Source organism: Lepidochelys olivacea (genome assembly GCF_965140295.1).
Source record: "Lepidochelys olivacea isolate rLepOli2 genome assembly, chromosome: 7".
Lineage (NCBI taxonomy): Eukaryota > Metazoa > Chordata > Testudines > Cheloniidae > Lepidochelys > Lepidochelys olivacea.
Window position 1 is genome coordinate 90,765,681 of NC_140417.1, and position 19,808 is coordinate 90,785,488.

General features: G+C 46.6%; 1 protein-coding gene across 1 annotated transcript in view; it reads left to right on the forward strand.

The window, feature by feature from the left end:
* Positions 1 to 2,985: 2,985 nt before the first annotated feature.
* Positions 2,986 to 19,808, forward strand: part of MINPP1 (multiple inositol-polyphosphate phosphatase 1) — a 39,890-nt gene continuing 23,067 nt past the window's right edge. Inside the window, exons 1-4 of the mRNA XM_084634844.1 lie at positions 2,986 to 3,951; positions 5,787 to 5,984; positions 7,334 to 7,431; positions 17,515 to 17,648. Of these exons, the coding sequence (XP_084490970.1) occupies positions 3,366 to 3,951; positions 5,787 to 5,984; positions 7,334 to 7,431; positions 17,515 to 17,648 (1,016 nt within the window). The 5' untranslated portion in view covers positions 2,986 to 3,365. The remainder of the gene's footprint in view (positions 3,952 to 5,786; positions 5,985 to 7,333; positions 7,432 to 17,514; positions 17,649 to 19,808) is intronic.

Sequence of the window (19,808 nt, forward strand, 5' to 3'; positions counted from 1 at the left end):
GGGTAGTGGGGATACTGAGGGGCAGGGGAATGTGAAGAATAGGAATTGACTAAAGAAGGGCAGGTGGGTGTCTGAGTTGATGCACCAGAATAGGGGGTGGCCAAGAAACAGAATGGGTGGGGTAGAAGACTGTGAGGAGAAAAGGAGAGGGAAAGGGGGACAGAAAGAAGGTACCTATTATGGTATCTGGGATATGGTGGGCCTCGACCCACCCAAGGCTAAATGCCCACCCCTTCAGCCCTCGGTGAGGAACCATTGATCCCAAACGACTTCTTGGGACAACAAATGAGAAAACAGGGACAGGAGTGTGGGTCAAAGATTAAAAATTAGGGATCTAGAAGGAGACATTGAGCAGAGAACTCTGGACTGCTCCTCAAAGCTGTCTAAAGAGCCAGTGGACACTGCCCAGAGAAACTCTGCCTGGAGGTGTGATTGGACGAGGGACCAGAACTAGGATCCACAGTTGCAGAGCCCTTCCTCCCACGCCATTCAGCTTCCTCTTCCTGGTTTAGTGGATGGCCATCTTGACAAGTGCCAGGAAGAGGCTGATGAGGTTGATGAAACCATGGATGTGAGAGGATAAAGAAGTGGGGGGAAAAGTGCAGCCAGAACCTCTCAATGAGGTTCTAGAGGAGCTGGAAGAGGGAATGCATCCTGATGCATTCTACATCAGGATCTCCCTCTTGCCACAGAGGGATGGGTGTCGGGATTCCTTGAACAGCATCAGGCACACATGATTCCATGAAGGAATGACAGTTAATATCTCCAGTGACCAGAGTGGAGTAAAGACTACCCCACTGGAGCTCCCTGCCCTCCACAGATGCAGCAAGTCTCATCACTTGACATCAGCATGGGACAAGAGGGCAAGGAAGTAGATAGTATGTGGCATGAGTGTGTACAGATGTTGTCTATGTGCAGTTTGTAGATGGACTGGCTGGATGGTGTTCGGCTGATTCAGGTGATGCATTGGGCCTAGCCAGGAAGGCTCATGGGTCAGTAGGCCAACAATGAGCTCCAGAGGTCCAGGGTGAGAGGTGGGGGGAGAGCACTTTCCCGCAGGGCCTGCTTGAGAAAAGGGAGAGAAGCAGGGGTACAGCTGCCCTCATCTCCTGGAACATGCTAAAGGGAAAGCACCGAGGGGACAACCCCATGACCTGTCCAAGTGCCATGGAGTCCACCCAGTCTGTCAGACCATAGTCCAGAAAGTCTCTGAGTCTGGTAACACAAGTCAGGGCCAACCTCTGGTGCACCAAGTGGGGACTCCACCACCTGCACATAAAGGTGTAGGCTGTATAGCAGGAGTTCTACAAGGAGAACATCCCCTTCAGCAGCCACTATGGATATGGCCAATGAAACTAGCTTCCGGTCCAGACAGAAGCCAGGCAGCTCAGAGAAGTCTTGGGGAGACCTTTAGGGTGTAGATAAAAGAGCTGCGATCATACAGAAGGAAGGTAAGGAACATGGAAGGAAACTGGAGAGTAGCACAAGCTGGGTGGGGAGGGAGGGACATGAAGAGGGTAATTGGCTCCCTTTTCCAAGCAGCCAGTGAGGATTCCAGCTTTTTGGTTGGTTGAATTTTGAAGCTGACAGGATTAAGCACAAGTGGGGGGATGAGTGGCTTTCCTCCTAACTTCTCAAAAACCAGAAGGTGGAATAAGTCACCCTCCTCGCTGGTTGGTTTGTTTGTTTATTTATAATATCTTGGTTTTTCAGTTTTCAGTTTCATGACTGGGCCTGGGAGTGGGGTTTGACTGACGCGTTATCAAGAGCAGGGGCAGACAGTTATGGTCTTTCCTCCGTTCCCCACTACCCAGCAAACCCAGGATGAGGGTATGGCCCTGGGGGTAGCCTGGCTTCAGTGCTCTTGGCCAGTGTTTTTCAAAATGTGGGTTGCGGCATGTAAGGCACTGGGTCGCTCTTGTCAGCACCCCCGACTGGGATATTAAAAGTCCCATCGGCGGTGCTGCCCAGCTACCTGTTCCAATACTGCGCTGCGCCCTGTAAAACGGCCAGCCAGGGCCAGTGCAACCACTAAGCGAACTAGGCGGTTGCCTAGGGCACCAAGTGGTTGGGGGCAGCCAAAAGCACGCTCCGGGAAGGCGGTGGAGCAGAGGTGGGCTGGGGCGAGGAGAGGACCACCTGTAGCAAGTAAGGGGGGGGGGGAAAGTATGGCGCACAGGGGAACCGCTCCCTGCCCCAGCTCACCTCTGCTCCGCCTCCTCCTCTGAGCGCGCCACCCTGCTTTGCTTCTCTCCCTCTCAGGCTTGTGTGCCAAACAGCTGATTGGCGCTGCAAGCCTGGGAAGCGGGAGAAGCGGTGGCGGCGGTGTGCTCGGGGAGCAGGCGGAGCAGAGGTGAGCTGTTGCGGGGCGTTGCTGCACAGCTCCCTGGGCCGAGGGAAGGGGGGGAGTTGCCACACGGCCCCCCGAGGGGAAAGGGGGTAGCGGGGAGCTGCCGCGGTGGGGGGCGCCTCAGGGCGGAGGGGGGCAGCGGGGAGCTGCTGGAAGGTGGGGGCACGTCAGGGCGGAGGGGGGGTGCAAGGTGGAAGTTTCGCCTAGGGCGCAAAACATCCTTACACCGGCCCTGCAGGCCGCAGCAGGTCCGGCTTCTCGGCATGGGGGCCAAGGGGCTCTGCGCGCTGCCCCCAGCCTGAGCACTGGCTCCGCACTCCCATTGGCCTGCTTGCGTGCCTCCAAGGACCTGGACCTGCTGCGGGTCGCTCCAGGCACAGCGTGGTCCGCGGTGCAGGACAGGAGGGAAGACTGACTCTGCACCCGGGCTGCACTGCTGACCAGGAGCCGCTGGAGCTAACCCCTTGCCCCAATCCCCTGCCCCAGCGCTGAGCTCCCCCTAAAGCCGGAGCCCCTCCTGCACCCCAAAACCCCTGCCCAGCCCAGAGCCCCCTCCTACACCCTGAACCCCTCATTCCTGGCCCTACCCCACATCCCTCATCCCCACACCCCAACCCTCTGCCCCTCATCCCCAGCTCCGTTGGGTCGCGGGCATCAACAATTTTCTTCCACTGGGGCCCCCCCGAAATAAAAGTGTGAAAACCACTGCACTAGGCAGCAGCCGGGGTCGGGAGCCATTTTTACAAGCGGACTCTCGCTTCCAGCGGCAAAGGTCATTGAGGGAGCCGGTGATCATCCTGCCGGAGGGCAGCTCTCACCTCGGCCTGGCTGAACCCCGGAAGGCAGCGGCCAGGAGGCCGGGCCAGGGCGGAGCATAACAGCGGGTTCCCGGCCCGCTCTCTGTCACGGTGCAAGCCCCGCCCCGCCCCGCTGCAGAGCCCGGTCCGGAGTCCCCTCCTCAGGGAAGGCTCAGTTTCCCCTGCCCGGGTGTCTGTGCAGAGCCGCTAGTCTCCCCATGGCGAGCTGCTTCCGCGGACCCCTCCCGGGGCGCCGCTCGCTGCCGGTGCTCCTGCTGCTGCTCCGCGTCTCCCTCGCGCAGGAGAGGGCGGCTGCCACGTCCCTGCTGAGCGGCTATTTCGGGACTAAGTCCCGGTACGAGGAGGTGAATCAGCACCTGCTGCGGGACCCTCTCTCCCTGGGGCCCCCGGACCCCGGGTACCTGCTGCCCTCCGCCGCCTGCGCCCCGCTGCAGCTCCGCGCCCTCATCCGCCACGGCACACGCTTCCCCACCGAGAAGCAGATCCGCAAGCTGGGCCAGCTGCACCGCCTGCTCCGCAGCCAGGAACGGCCGTGCCCCGCCGCGCAGCGGCTCGCCCGCTGGGACATGTGGTACCAGCCCGACATGGACGGGAAGCTGGCGCCCAAGGGCCGCCTCGACATGGAGCAGCTGGCCCAGCGTCTGGCCGCCCGCTTCCCGGGCCTGCTGTCGCCGCAGCGCCGCTTCGCCTTCGCCAGCAGCTCCAAGCACCGGTGCGTGGACAGCAGCGCCGCCTTCCGCAAGGGGCTGCAGCTGGCCCTGCACCGGCAGCCGCCGGCCAGAGGTAACGGAGCGGGAAAGGCTGGCCTGGGTGCCCCGGCACACACACGAGGTGGTGGGGGGAATACAGTGGGGCCCGCCCCGGAACGGGCCTTTGGGCCTCAGCACACCCCAGTGGCGCAGCTAAGGTGGAGCCCTGCCCAGGACTGGTTTACCTGCCCCCAACACTCATGGGGTGGGGGGCTAAGGTGGGGCCCTGCCCGGGACTGGACTAGGAGCCCCCAGCGCACACGCACGGGCTGAAGAGGAGTCCTGTGTGGGACTGGCCTGGGGGACCCCAGCGCACACATGATGAGGGGGAGGGCTAAGGTGGGGACTGGGCTGGGGGCCCCCAGCATACACCACTGGCGCAGGTAAAGTGGAGCCCTGCCTGGGACTGGCCTGGGGGTGGGGGTAAGGTGAAACTCTGCCTAGGACTCACTTGGATGCCCCAAGACACAAGTGGAGTGTGGGATGCAGAAACAGAACTTCCCCCTCCTCACACATGCGCACAAGGGGAGGAGGCGTAAAACCCACCACTGCATAAAGGAAGCCACCTGTCCTTGAAACAATCTTCTCTAGGATCAGTCTTCTGCCATTGTCTCTCCAGTGTTCTCTAGCTCTAAAGACCTGTGATAAATTTTGTTTTAAAATGTTGTTGTACGAGTAGGTAGAGGAAAATGTTTCCATTATAGGGTAGATATAATCTTAAGAATAGTTTGGTTAGCATGGTTCTCAATAGAACAGAGGTGGGCAAACTACGGCCTGCGGGCCACATCCGGCCCACGGGATCCTCCTGCCCTGCCCCTGAGCTACTGCCCCGGAGGCTAGCCCCCGGCCCCTCCCCTGCTGTTCCCCCTCAGCCTCAGCTCACTGCACTGCTGGTGCAATGCTGGTGCAATGGTGGTGGGGTTGCGAACTCTTGCCGGACAGCGCAGCTGCAGAGCCACGGCCTGCTCCGGTGCTCTGTTCTGCGCGGTGGTGTGGCTGGCTCCAGTCAGGCAGCACGGGCCTGTCCTGGCGCTCTGAGCAGCGCAGCCAGTCACCGGTGCTCCAGGCAGCGTGGTAAGGGGCTAGGCAGGGTTGGATCGAGGGCAGGGGAGTTCGGGGTGGTGGTCAGGGGGTGGGGGTGTGGATAGGGGGCGGGGTGGTCAGAGGTTGGGGAACGGGGGTTGAATGGGGGCAGAGGTCCCGGGAGGGGGTAGTTGGGAAGGAGAGGGGGGGTTCATGGGTGGCGGAGGGCTGGCAGAGGTTCCGGGGGCAGTAGGGGAGAAGGGGTGGTTGGATGGGGCAAGGGTCCCGGGGGGGGGGCAGTCAGGAATGAGAGGAGGGGTTGGATGGGGGCAGACAGGGACGGGAGGTCTGGGGGAGGTCAGGGGACAAGGAGGGATGGATGGGGCAGGGGCAGTCAAGGGGCGAGAAGCGGAGGGCGTCAGATAGGGGTGTGGGCCGGGCCACGCCTGTCTGTTTGGGGAAGCACAGCCTCCCCTAACCCGCTCTCCATGCAATTTCGAAAACCCAATGTGGTCCTCAGGCCAAAAGTTTGCCCACCCCTGCAATAGGATCTCTTTACATATCAGGGAAAGCAGTGTTAGAGCCCTGTTTGAAATACATACAATTGAAGCTAATGTAGTTTTCCATTTGTCTTATTCTGGACAGCGTTTAAATCTAATAGATTATAATTAACATCTTAATTCTGACGTTATCTTGGTTTTTGTTATAAATTAGGCTGTCTGACATGTTGACTTCCCATTCAGTCCCCAGAACAACTTTTGTAAAATCTGGAAGGGAATTCTTTAAATTATTTGTTTTTTGTGTGTATTGTAGGGGTTTTCCATTAAGAATTGTTTTTCCTTTCAGATATTGAGAATGAGACGACTGAGATTAATGACAAATTAATGAGGTTCTTTGATCATTGTGAGAAGTTTGTAACCTGTGTAGAAGAGAACGCTACAGCTATGTACGAAGTGGATGCCTTCAAACAGGGTCCTGAGATGAAAAGGGTTTTGGAAAAAATTGCAGCTACCTTGTGTGTACCAGTGCGTGACTTAAATGCAGGTAGTGTACTTATTCTGGTTTTTTATTCCTTAACTTTCATAAATGTTGTTTTCTAGGATCTTCAGATAGTTATGAAGAACAAATAGTTTAAAATGCTCTTTTATAGGCCTTTGGAAAGATTAGTGAAGACAGCATGTCATATCGCTATTTGAAAAGAACAGCTTTTAAGAATTACTTCATTTACCAAAGCCAACGTGGGTAATGTACCCTGACACAAATGTTGTAATACAAAGTCACAAAGAACGAGTTTTAACAGTTTAATTGAGGAACCCTTCTGGGAGAAGGACCAAAGATACAAAGGAACCCACAATTCTGGATTACTTTTAAGGAAAAAAGTATAGTTTTACCAAATCACATACAAATTCTAGTTTTATTCCTCTTTACTTATGTTAACTTAAATTTCTTAAATACAGTATTGTGATAATGAATATTCATTGTTAGTGAACAGTCAGAGAACCTACTGTAGAAAAACCCTTCCCGTTTAGCCCAAAGGAGATATTAACGTGATACAGGTTGAATAAATACTTCTCAAAATGTTCTTCTCTTGAAGAAAAGGCACAGTTCATAGTCTAAACTAAAACTGGTATAATGTGGTAAATGTTTTTGTTTTCCACATTGAAACTCTCCTGTATTAAATTCCATCTTCTATGCAAATTTTTATAGAAACTCTTATTTTAGAATGTCATAACAAAATGCACGAGTTGCCTTTGCTGCTACTGAAATAACTGATGTATTCAGAATCCTTATACCTTCAGCTAAATTGTAAGTGGACAAGTAGTTGCTAAAATAAGAATGATTAGAGTAGCTGGCACTGTGTTCTGCCTAATAGGGGAATTTTGTGCAAGCCTGTGGGGTCATTCAGAGAGAATGTAAGAGATTACTATAATTTTGTAAGATGTAGATTTTTTTTTTCTACGTGAAACTTGCAAAGCATTGAGTTGGACTTGCTGTCTTAAATCAGAAAAGTAGTGCATTTGTTCTTGCCATCTAATAGCCCAATAACAAGGGAGTAAACATAGCCTTATTTCTATATCTTGTAACTATTGTCGACTGCATAATAATAATACACACCTGTAGATGTAAATTACTAAACAGGTGATGGTTACACTCACGTGTCCCTGCCCTGTGAAAGGCTTACAAACTAAGGTCCTGATCATATATACATTTGAGTAGGCCCATAGTGCAAAATTGGAGCCTTAGCATACATTATGTGTTTGGGCTCTGGATTGGCTATTTTATATTCTTGTTTATATTCTTCCTCATAATAGGAGGGTGATGCTGGGAGTGGGTGGTAGAGAGCAAATAAACTTAATTGTCATCTGTCACTTATTTATTTGGATTTATTACAGATTTGGTTCAAGTTGCTTTTTTTACCTGTTCGTTCGAGTTAGCTATTAAAAATGTGAATTCTCCCTGGTGCTCACTCTTCAGTGAAGATGATGCTAAGGTAGGTGTTGCATGTATGTAGTATGGTGGCGATAACTTTGTGTAAAGTTGTTCTGTTCAGTATTTATGTAAACAGTTTGTTATACGGATATTCTTACAAAAAAGAAGTTTTAGTTTAATGTTTCTTTCAGATGTAATTCTGCAATATGAAAGATTTTACATGATTTACTACACTTATGAAAAGCAAATCTGAGCATCAATTAGAACATAATGTAATAGAAATACCCATTTTTCTGAGTTAACTGACAAATCGTTTAGACTTCTAAAAGAGAAACGTTTTCCCTCTCTCTTTTGTCTATCAGGCTTCACTGTGCCTGACAAAAAACATTCAAATGTTTGTCTTGTCTTTTCTTATGGGGGAAGAGGGATGACAAGGTGAAAACTGAACTTGAATGTGTATCATTTATTCTTGAAATTGTGAAATAGTACTCCAGAAAATCAGTGACAGCAACTTAGAGGAGCCCTCTTAATAAAAAAGTCCTGGGCACTCAATGAGGCAGGGCTCCTTTGGAAAAATGTACAGTATGTCATGACGCAGTTTTAGACTCTTACTGAGACTAAACACAAGGGGGCAGAACTAAGTCTGCATGGTAACTGTAATTTTGGCATTTGCCTACTTTTGCGTGCTTGACTTTGTAACCTTAAAATTTGTTTAACTTCATTCATGTTTAAAAAAGGAAATTAGGAAAAATTCAACAAATTCCATCATGTTGAACCATATTGACTCCCACGTGACTGGATCTAGAGGTTCCAATACTGATCACAGCACAGACATCTGCTACTTGAGCTAATGGAGTAATTGATAGCAGTAGTAAGTTATTGTCTACATGGGCCACCTGCTAGAGGGAGATGAGGCACGTTTTACCAATGGCTTTCCCAGCTGCTTGCCGAAAGAAGAATGGTGAGACTCAGGAATCTAGAATTCTGTTCCAGGTTCTGAGGTGAGGAGGATTCTTTAGTGGTTAGACCCTTGTGCGCAGTCACCCCCAGTTTGTCCCAGTCTCTCTCCCTTTATTTTTTTAGAGCATGATAGAATTAGTGTCCAGATCTGCAAGCCCTGAAGGAAGGAACAAAACATAAAAAACAAACAAGCAACAAAAAACAACGGAGTAAATACTTATAACCTTGTGGCTAAGGCACAGGATTTGAAGTCAGGAGATTGGAGTGCCACTCTTGACCCAGATACATACTTTTTGTGACTTTCAGCTTGTCTTTCTCCTCCTGAGTTTCCGCATTGGTAAATTAGGATTAACATTCTTGCCTAGCTCACAAGATTGTTGAGAGTAACTAGTATTTGTAATGCATACTTTACCACTTTCCTCCAAAAGATCTGAAGAACATTATTCACTTCTCCACAGAAAAATATTAGATTGGAATCTGAAGAGCCCAATACAGGGAGATAACTATGCCTGCTAATGTTTGTTGGTGTGGCTCCATATATAATAAGAGTGCCTATACTTCCATCCCCTCTATTTCAGTTCTTCTTATTACAGATATATTCAGGAAAGCTCACTGGTAACTGATGTTGCCGGAGGAGTTCTGGTCTAAACAGTGAAACTTACATTACATCCATTGCTTCATGAGGATTCAGCACTGTAGGATAATTTAGACCTACGCATTAGAGGAAAAAAAACAGAGTTTTCTATCCCTGTCACATGTAACTCACTATGATACTCCTAAGACATTTGAGCAGTTTTGGCAAGAATGTATCCCACTCCCCCTGGCAAAACAAAATAAGGTTTGGCGATATCTGCCGCTTGCATCAGTACTCTGTGGAATCTGCACTGTTGGTTTTTGGGTGGAAATTCAGGATGTTGGTTTTGACCTATAAAGACATAAATGGCTTGGGATCTTCCTGTCAAACAGATGGCTTCTCTTCTTGTGTGACACTGCTGCGGCACCGATCAGCAGAGATGCTTGAGCTGGAGCCCCTTGTTCTAAATATGAGGGAGTTGCTGGCAGGACATATTCTGTAAGGGGCCCTGGACTTTTTTATTCACTTGATCATTCTCCCAGCCCAAAATAGCCTGAACTTGTTGACCATCAAAGCATGCCATTTTTATCAGGCATTGGGGATGCGGGAAAAAGAAGAAAGGGAGGGTCTCTGTGAGATGAGGGTTTTTTGCTTCAGTTGAATGGCTTCTCCTTGTTTATTTTTGGTTAGTCTTATTAACTGTTTCATTTTAAACAAGGGGATTGTATTTGAGGTCAGGGTACCGAGGGCCATTTAGAGAGACACTTTTGTTTTTAGATATTGAACTGTATATATCATGTTTTAGTCTATCCCAACATTGACTCTGTTCTTTGTCACTGGAATAAGCTTTAAGCCTCCTGCGTTTGATAGTCCATATGCTTCTGGCAAACAAAAACCTTTCTACAGCTAAGTCAGCTGCTAGAGATTGGAGAGGATAGTACTTCAGGTATAAGAATGAGGATTGAAACTGATCAGGGTGAAGATGCTCTACTTCTTAGGTTTGTTGACGTGATGTAATAATGCCTGGTACTTAATAGTGCTTTTGGAAGCCCAATAAGACACACTTTCCAAAGATTCTAAGCTTTATAACACAATGGGGCATCCCTTGAATTAAGCAATACCAAAGTACACATGGCATTTATGGGATATGTTGGATTCAACAAAGTTGACTTTTCATCTTCTCCTTTTTTAGGCTTTCAGAGCTGTAAAGATATTGTACCCTCCCAAGATCAGGTATCCACTGTGGAATTTGGAGACACATGTCCCAGGACCAAATTTGATGAAAAATGTATTAATTGCATCAGCTTTCATTATCAGTACAAAGATGTAGAAGTAATATTTGGTTGGTTGAGGTTGTCGTGATGTGTACTGAAGGTGGTCATATGGATAAGGATGAGAGGCTTTTTTTTTGAAGAGGTAGAGGACCCCTTTACATCTATTGCTGGCGGGGGGAGAGGTTGGTTGTTTGCCTTCATCCCAAGGGTGGCTATAGCTTGGCGTGTCAGTGTGTGACAGAGAGGTTCTGGGGATTTTTTTTTTTATTTTTTAAAAGATAACCATGATGACTTAAATGTCAGTCTAGGTTCTGGTATTCTGTTGGAGTTAGATCACGCATGTAAGGGTGATGTATGATCTGCTTCTGCTTAGATTTGGCTTCTGAGAAGATCAGCTCTCCTTTCAGATTATGCTGTGTGTCTCAGCAGCTTTTGGTATGACTGACCAAGTTGGGGACAAAGGGATATTGCTGTATGTTTGCAATTGTCTTTCAGAGGTTGTCACTTTTAAAAGTTGGTCAGAGATGGCGGGCATATCACTGAGGTATCTGCTATGCATCATCCCTGAAGAAGTTCTATGTCCTATGGTATACAGGAAGTCAAACTGGATGATTTCAACTGCACCATCTGGCCTTGGAATCTCTGAATAAAAATCAGTTTTGGTCAGTTGAGAGTCCTCTAAGTGTGAGCTTATAAACACTGTTTAGACCAGAGGTGGGCAAACTACAGCCCACAGCCACATCCGGCCCGCGGGACCGTCCTGCCTAGCCCCTGGGCCCTCCCCCACTGTCTCCCCTCCCCTGCAGCCTCAGCACAATGTGCCACCAGCGCTCTGGCTCACCGCTCCTGCCAGGCCGCATGGCGGCGGCGTGACTGGCTCTGGCCAGGCGGCGGGGCTTTGCTGCTCTGAGCAGCATGGTAAGGTGGTGGGGTATTGGATAAGGGGCAAGGGGTCCCGGGGAGCAGTCAGGTGACAGGGAACAGGGGGCGTTGGATAGGCATGGGAGTTCCGGCGGTACCTGCCTGGGTGTATGGATAGGGGTCAGAGCAGTCAGGGGACAGGGAGAAGGTGGGGTTGGGTAGGGGGTGGGATCCCAGGGGGTGGTTAGGGGCTGGGGTCCCGGGAGGGAGTGGTCAGGGGACAAGGATCGTTGGATGGGTCGGGGGTTTTGAGGGAGGCGGGAAGTGGGAGGGGGCAGATAGGGGGCAGGGGACCAGGCTGCTTGGGGAAGCACAGCCTTCCCTACCCAGCCCTCCATACAGTTTCACAAAGCCGATGTGGCTCTTAGGCCAAAAAGTTTGCCCCCCCGGTGTAGACCAATACAGGAGCATCAGTATACTTATAAGTAAGACTAAGATTTTGTCATGGATATTTTTAGTAAAAGTCACGGACACATCACGGGCAATAAAGAAAACTTCTTGGAAGCTCATGACCTGTCCCTGACTTTTACTAAAAATATCCATGATAAAATGGGAAGGGAGTAGGCAGCTGTGGGGTGGCTGGGAGTTCTGGGGCCCCCACCACCCGTGGAGGCTCAGAGCTCCAGGGTCTCCCTGCCACCAGTGCCGGAGGGGAGCTACAGGATCACTCTGCCCCGGCGGTGGAGAGTGCTGTGGGAATCCCCTTGCCACAGCTGCAGTGGGAAATGGGCGGGGTTCTCCGCCCAGGGAGCAGGCGGGGGTCCCCCTGTGCCCTGCAGTGGGAGCTGCGGCGTACCTCCGCTGCGCATAGCTTTTGAGAGCTTCGGGGCCTGCTGCCTCAGGTGGTGGGGGAACCTTACAGCTCCCCACTGCTGCGGGAGGCGGCGGGACCCTGCAGCTCCCAGCTGCCAGGGCTGAAGTCACGTATTCCATGACTTCCGCATCCTCCATGACAAAACCATAGCCTTACTGATAAGTAGCTGTGTATTTTTTATTTTATTTTATTTTATTTTATTTTTTCCTATCGACCCTGGAAATTGGTCTTTGTCTAAAGCATTTGGACAATATCCCTGGTAGGATGTGTTTGAGTTAGCTTGTCCTCATCCTTTTGGATATAGAAGTCTTGCCATTGGGTAGAAGTTATTGATGGGAGGGTCACTGCTTGTTTGTAACTCCACTTAAATGGATTTAATCAGAAGTAGTGTGCCAAACTAAGAATCTTACCACTTTTAACCAAGACCTTTCTATGGAAAAACAGGTGTGTACAAGTGTGGGGTTTTTTTCCAATTGTGCAACTAGCACATCCTGTTCCCTTATTTATCCCATTATGGCCTTACAAATACACACACCATAGTAATTATCACATTACTGGACTTCAGTGACTTGCAGCTTATTTAGAATGCAGCAGCATATATATTTAGGAATAATGTATATTTATTGCAACATTATGTTTAAGTGTTTGACAGTGGTTCTCTTCTGAAAATCTGACTTTACATAAGATGCAAGAGGTGGCAGTAACAAACGAAGGAAGAGAGGCTTAAGAGGAGGAGAGCATGGGTTTGAATATAAGTTTCTTGTGTATATGTACACAGAATCATAGAAATGTAGGGCTGGAAGGGATATCAAGAAGTTTTCAAATTCAGCCCCCTGCACTGTAGCAGGTTCAAGTAAACTTAAATCATTCCTGACAGGTGTTTGTCCAACTTGTTCTTAAAAACCTCCAATGTTGGGAATTTCACAACCTCAATTGGAAGCCTATTCTGGATCTTTACTACCCTTATAGTTAGCAAGTTTTTTCTAATATCTAACCTAAATTTCCTTTGCTGCAGATTAAGCCTTTTACTTCTTATCCTACTTCCAGTGGAGATGGAAAACAGTTGATCACTGTGCTCATTATAACAGCCCTTAACATATTTGAAGACTGTTATCAGGTCCTGCCTCAGTCTTTTTTTCTCAAGACTGCCAGTTTGTTTGTTTTGTTTGTTTTTTGTTTCTTTTAACCTTTTCTCATAGGTCAGGTTTTCTAAACCTTCTATCACTTTTGTTGCTCTCTTCTGGACTCTCCTAAAAAGTTTTCATCTTCCCTAAAGTGTGGTGACCAGCATTTGACGCAGTACTCCAGCTGAGACCTCACCACTGCTGAGTAGAGTGACAGTTACCTCCCATGTCTTGTACTGCTGTTAACACACCCCAGAATACTAGCTTTGCTTGCGTCTGGATCTCAGTGTTGACTTATTTTCAATTTGTGGTCCATTATAACGCCCAGATCCTTTTCAGCAGTACTACCACTTTAACCAGTTATTTCCCAGTTTGTAATTGTGCATTTGATTTTTCCTTCCTAAGAGAAGTACTTTACATTTGTCTTTACTGAATTTCATCTTCAATTCAGACCAATTCTCCAATTTGTCAGGGTCATTTTGAATTGTAAACCTGTCCTCCCAAGGACTTGCAACCCCTCCCAGCTTGGTATCATCTGAAAACTTTATAAGTACATTCTCCACTCCATTATCTAAATCATGAAAGAAAATATTGTATAGTACTGGCCCCAGGACTGACCCCTGTTGGACCTCACTAGATGCGCTCTCCCAGTTGGACAGTGAACTAGTGATAACTACACTTACAGTATGGTCTTTCAACCAATTTTGCACCCTCCTTATAGTAATTTCATCTAGACCACATTTCCTTAGTTTGCTTATGAGACTGTCATGTGGGACTGTGTCAAAAGCCTTGCTAAATTAAGATATATTATTGCTAAAATTTCCTCCCAATCCATTAGACCAGTAATCTTGTTAAAGAATGAAATTAGGTTGCATTAACATGACCTGGATTTGTCAAGAGTGTGCTGGCTATTCCTTATAACCCTATTACCCTTTAGGTGCTTACAAATTGATTGTTTAATTATTTGTTCATTTGTATTGAAGTTAGGGAATTTATAGACCAGTCGGCCTGAGTCCTCTTTGTTCCCCTTTTCAAACATAGGTACTCTGTTTGCCCTTCTCCGGACTTGTGGGACCTCACCTGTTGCCAGTGAGTTCTCAGAGACAATTGTTTCATCTAGTTCCTTAAGTGTGCTAGGATGAATTGCAGCAGGCCCTGATGACTTGAATACATCTAACTTATTTAGATATTCTTTAACCTGTTCTTTCTCTATTTCCATATGCATTCTTTCCCCCTTGTTGTTCATATTACTTATGTTGAGTATCTGGTCACCACTAACAGTTTTAGTGAAGACTGAAACAAAATAGACATTATGTCCCTTAGCTTTCTTAATGTCATCAGTTCTCCTTCTCTGCTAAGTAGAGGACCTATTCTTTCCTTCATCTGTCTCTTGTCCCTAATGTATTTACACCACATCTTCTTATTGCCTTTTTTGTCCCATGCTAGGTGTAACTCATTTTGTGCCTTAGTCTTTCTGATTTTGTTCCTACATGCTTGTGCTATTCTTTTGTACTCCTTAGCAGTTTGCCCATGTTTCCACTTTCTATAGGATTCTTTTCTGAATTTCTGGTCATTACAGAGCTCCTGATCCTGCCATATTGGCCTCTTAATATTCCTATCGGGCTAGATTTCAGTTGTGCTGTTAATATGGTTGTCTTGAGATACTTGCAGCTCTCCTGAACTTTTTCCCTTAGATTTTCTTCCCATGGTACCTTATCTACCAGTTCTGAGTTTAAAGTCTGCTTTTCTTAAAATCCATTTTCCTTATTCTGCTGCTCTCGCTACTTCCTTTCCTTAGACTCATGAAATCTATCCTTTCATGATCACTTCGACACAAATTGCTTTCCACCTTCAGATTTGCCACCAATTCCTTCCTTTGGTCAGAATCCAGTCTAACATTGCTGCTCCCCTGGTTACTTCCTCCGCTTTCTGGAACAATGACAGGTTTCAGAGTGGCAGCCGTGTTAGTCTGTATCCGTAAAAAGAAAAGGAGGACTTGTGGCACCTTGGAGACTAACAAATTTATTAGAGCATAAGCTTTCGTGAGCATCCAGTGAAGTGAGCTGTAGCGCACTAAAGCTTATGCTTTGATAAATTTGTTAGTCTCTAAGGTGCCACAAGTACTCCTTTTCTTTTCTTCTGGAACAATGTGTTTCTGGGTCATTAGAGTTGCCCCCCTCCCCACCAAAAAAAATAAAAAATTCTGCACACAATATTTGAAATTCTGCATATTTGTCAGAAGCAGTGCAAAGCCCTGGGGGAGTCATGGGTAACGGAAGAGCTGAAGAAGAGGGAAGGAGCCTAGGAGTGAACCTGAAGCATGTTGGGTGTGGATGATAGGGTTTTTTTCGGGGGGTGTGGGTGGGATTGTTAGGGAAGCCTCCCCCACGCAGACCCTGGCTGACCCCCAAGCCCCTCTCATTCAGTCAGCCCCTGTCCCCACACCCCTCATCCCCGTGGGTCTCTGCAGCCCCCTCCCTCATCCCCAGGCTTAACTCTGTCACCCCACTAGCTCCTGAGCCCATGCTCCAGTCTGTACCCCCTACTAGCCAGTCTATCAACTGACACACGCCCCTCCTCCCTCCCCCCGCAGCCCTGTGTGCTCCACTCTGTCCTAGCATGGCTCTGCAGGCAGGGTGCTATGATGAACTTCTACTCCTGGGGGAATTCTGCAGCACTGGGCATAAAATTTTGTATTTTCCTGCATAAAATACATTTTGCTAAGAAGTGCTGCAGTTCTGCCTTTTGCCCGCCACAGGCCGCTGTGGAGCTAGAACAGCTGTCATGAACGCAGCTGGCTGTTCTGGCACCACAGTGGCTTCTGATGGACAAAAGGTAGAACTGCAACACTTCACAGGCAAAATGTTTTTTGTGTGGGGAAAATACAAAATTCTATACCCAGTGCTGCAGAATTCCCCCAGGAGTAATTTGTTTTAGAAATGTCTTATCTACCCCTCTTCCTGATTTGGTGATCTGTAGTAGACCCCTATAATGATGTGTCCTATTTTTGCCCCTTTTATCTTTACCCAGAGACTCACAACTGGTCTGTGTCTCACCTCTTTCTGAACAAGTGTGTGTGTAAGTGTCTAATATATATATATATATTCATATTCTTGATGTATAATGCAACACCATGTTCCTTTTTACCCTGCCTGTCCTTCCTGAACAAGCTGTACCCTTGTATACGAGTCATGAGACTTATCCCACCAAGTCTCTGTGATGCCATTTGTCATAATTTAGCTTATGTACTGATACTTCCAGTTTTTCCTGTTGGTTCCCCATACTCCTTGCATTTGTGTGTAGACTTCTAAGGTGTTGATCAGATTCCCTCTCTGATGTCCCTCTTGTTCTCCATCCAATGAAGTGAGCTGTAGCTCACGAAAGCTTATGCTCAAATAAATTGGTTAGTCTCTAAGGTGCCTTTAGTACTCCTTTTCTTTTTATGACTGTATAGTAATTTTCCATATCCCCCCCAAACATCTAATCCTCTTCTAAGGTCACTTTTCTTTATACTTATTTCTGGGCTTTTGTCACCAGCTCCCTTTAAACCTAGTTTAAAGTTCTCCTCACTAGGTTGCTGATGGTTTTGGTCAAATGATCTTTTTCAAAAGTATGTTTGCTTCCAAACTAGTATGTTTGAAGGGCTGTCTCTGAGAATGGAGCTGATGTATGAGTGTGAAGTAGGGATCTAGGAATGTTGGGACCTGGCATGTAAGTGGGGAGGGGAGAAGGGGACCAGAGGAAGAGCCCAGGCATAATGGGGTAGGGCAGGCCAGCCAGCTAGGTTAGCAACATGAGAGCAGGTACAGTAAACCACATGGCAATCATATCAGTTGGTGATTCAAGTTGCTTTGGTGGGATATTGCCGTCTCCACATCAGAAGAACTCAAGTGTTCATTTGTAATAACATGTTGCTCTGGCTTTGAGGAATGCTAGAGTTTTCAGAAGTCTGCCCCAGGAAGCTGGTGTAGGGGAGAAAAGTGGGGGTCTTTTGATAGTGCACCGGGTTTTGGTGTCCTGTGCAGCTGCCCATAGCAGGGGAAGCTGGGCAGGCTCTGTCTGCATTCATGTCTGGTGGGATTCACTTCAGCAAGACAGATCTTGGCACTAGGCTCTTTAAGTTGATAATTTAATGATGCATTATACATAAAAACAAGGTGATGAAAGCCGTAGAAGTTAAGGAAATAGCATTGCTCTTCTGCTTGAAGCTTTCCCACAATAAAAAGCTACTACAAATATGACATTAGGAGGATTTTTACACTCATGCTGGAAGAGCAGAAATCAGTGGCCATGTTTGTTTGTTTGTGTTTTTAACTCAGGATGCAACAGTAGGCATGTCCAGTTTTTTTTTTTTTAAGAAGACTGATCAAACTTGCCCATTTTCCTAAGAAAGCTGGCAGTGCGATGCTATTTGTAGTAGTGTCTTCATCTAGACAAAAGTTGCGTTTTTGTAACACATTTTAAAATCTTATTCTAGGTACTGGAATACCTGAATGACCTAAAGCAGTACTGGAAGAGAGGATATGGGTATGATATCAACAGTCGTTCCAGCTGTATTTTATTTCAAGATATCTTCAAACACTTGGACAAAGCCATTGCAGAGAGTAAAAGGTAAAAAAGCATTTTTTTTAATTTAATTAAACTTGCTTTTAGCTTCAATTTTCTGCACTTTGGTCGTGACTTGTACACAGCCCTAAAGGGCTAGATCTGAAGGAGATTAATGCTTAGAACTTGGATAATGTCTCAAGAATAAACTAATACTTGGGCTTGGTTAGGATCCTTTAAGGGACTGATTCTCACATATATAATAAGGCAATATTAATTCCTCATGCTGCATCCTGTTTAGCCGTATCAATATCTGTGAATGGAGTTTCATCCAAAAATATTCATAAGATCTGGAGGGGTTTTCTCCTTGTTTTATGACCTGCTCTCTCCTTCTGCACACACGTAGCTCAATGGCTTTAACTCAAACTTTTTAAATTATTTATTTTTCTTAGCTGAGAGAAAGCTTTGCAAGTTATGGCCCACTGCGAAAACTTTTGAAGACGTTATGGTGTTTAGCACACTATTTTTTGTGTTGTAATAATTTCATTGAAAAGGATAAAAGTACTTCTCACATTATTTTATTTTTATTACCATAGCCCCTAGGAACCCTAATCATGGACCAAGACCCATTTTGCTAGATGCTGTACAAATACAGAGCAAAAAGACAGTCCTTGCCCCAGGGAACTTAGTCTAAAGATAATCTCTGTTTGTTGGATTAACAAAAGCCTGTGTTCTATTTTTTTTTTTAAGTTATTGAATCATTTAAGACTTACTTGATTAGCCAGCAGCCAAGTCTGAAAGAAATTAATCATTTTGATTTAGATAGTGTTGATGTTCTGTTCTAGCTCATTAAGAACATCATAATTTTAATGATTTTAACCTGAAATCTCTTAACAACAAGGACATTAGTTTTTTAAAAAGTTAAACTGAAAATGTAGAATTTAACTTACTTCTTACCAGTAATATGTGCTTTTTAAACTCCTGTCAGATTGGATACGAAAGGTAAGTTTGTTCAGGTATGCGTGTGTTTTCTTAGTTGTGTTTACTCTGATTCTCCTGCGACTGGACTGAGATGACTCTCTTTTTTTAATTTTTCTAGACCAGTGGTTTTCAGCCTGTGGTTCACGGACCCCTGAGGATCTGCAGACTATGTCTAAGATTTCCAAAGGGGTTCACACCTCTGTTTGAAATATTTTAGGGGTTGCCAAATGAAAAAAGAATTAAAACCACTGTTCTAGACCAGTTCAGATACTTGAGTATAGTTCCTCCCTCCCTGGAGTCAGAGCATTGGAGCTTCTGAGGTTTAATTTCTCTGTTTTATATAAAGGGCGTATCATCTTAGACTTCTAGGTTTTTCACCAGCCGTTTGAATACAGACAAGGCTATCTGGCTACAAAAGTAGTTTTCGAGCCAAGCCAAATAGATGCTTTGAATCATCTCTTGCAAACCACAGCTATCATCCCAGTCCCACAGGATCTGGAGAGGGCAAGCCATTTACTCAGCATATTCAAAAGGCAGGCTTTCATCCAGGATTTGAAGTGTAAATTGCTCTCTGAGCACCAAACTTTTTCATGAATCCCAAGTCAGTGGTCCATATGGTCAATATAGGAAAATGTCTGTCTGTCCTATGGATCTTCAGGATGCCTATCTACAGATTCTTACTCTTCTACTACTTATTTCTATTGCTTTGCCAACTTGGGACAAAAATGTTAATACCAGGCCTTACTTGGTTTTACCCTCAAATCCCAAATCTTTATTCAGGTTATGATACTCAGGAAAGGCAGTTTCATAAACTTTTCAAGCCTTATCTTGACTGTCCAGGTACATATTATTGTGAGCATACCATCTTCTGAAGTAACATGACCAATAAAGAGGGAAAAAAAGCAATTTCATTTTAATCCAGAGTTTCTTACCTGTGTACACACTCCAAGCCAGGTTCTGCAGCTTGTGCATCTTCTGGGATCCCGTATGGAGTTACTGCAGACCCTCGGGTCTGCAATCACAAGCCTGGATGTTAATTTTTCCTAGGCACACTGGGCCTCTTAAATACCTTGACTATTGGAAAATGCAATCAAAGAACTAAGTTCCTGAGGATACCACCACAAATTGGAATCTCCTTCAAGAAGTTGCTCATCCCCAAAAGTTGCTCAAAGGGATGTCCTTGCATCCCCTTGACTGCCTGTAATCATGGATGTCAGCCTATACAAGTAGGGAGCTTTTGTGGGG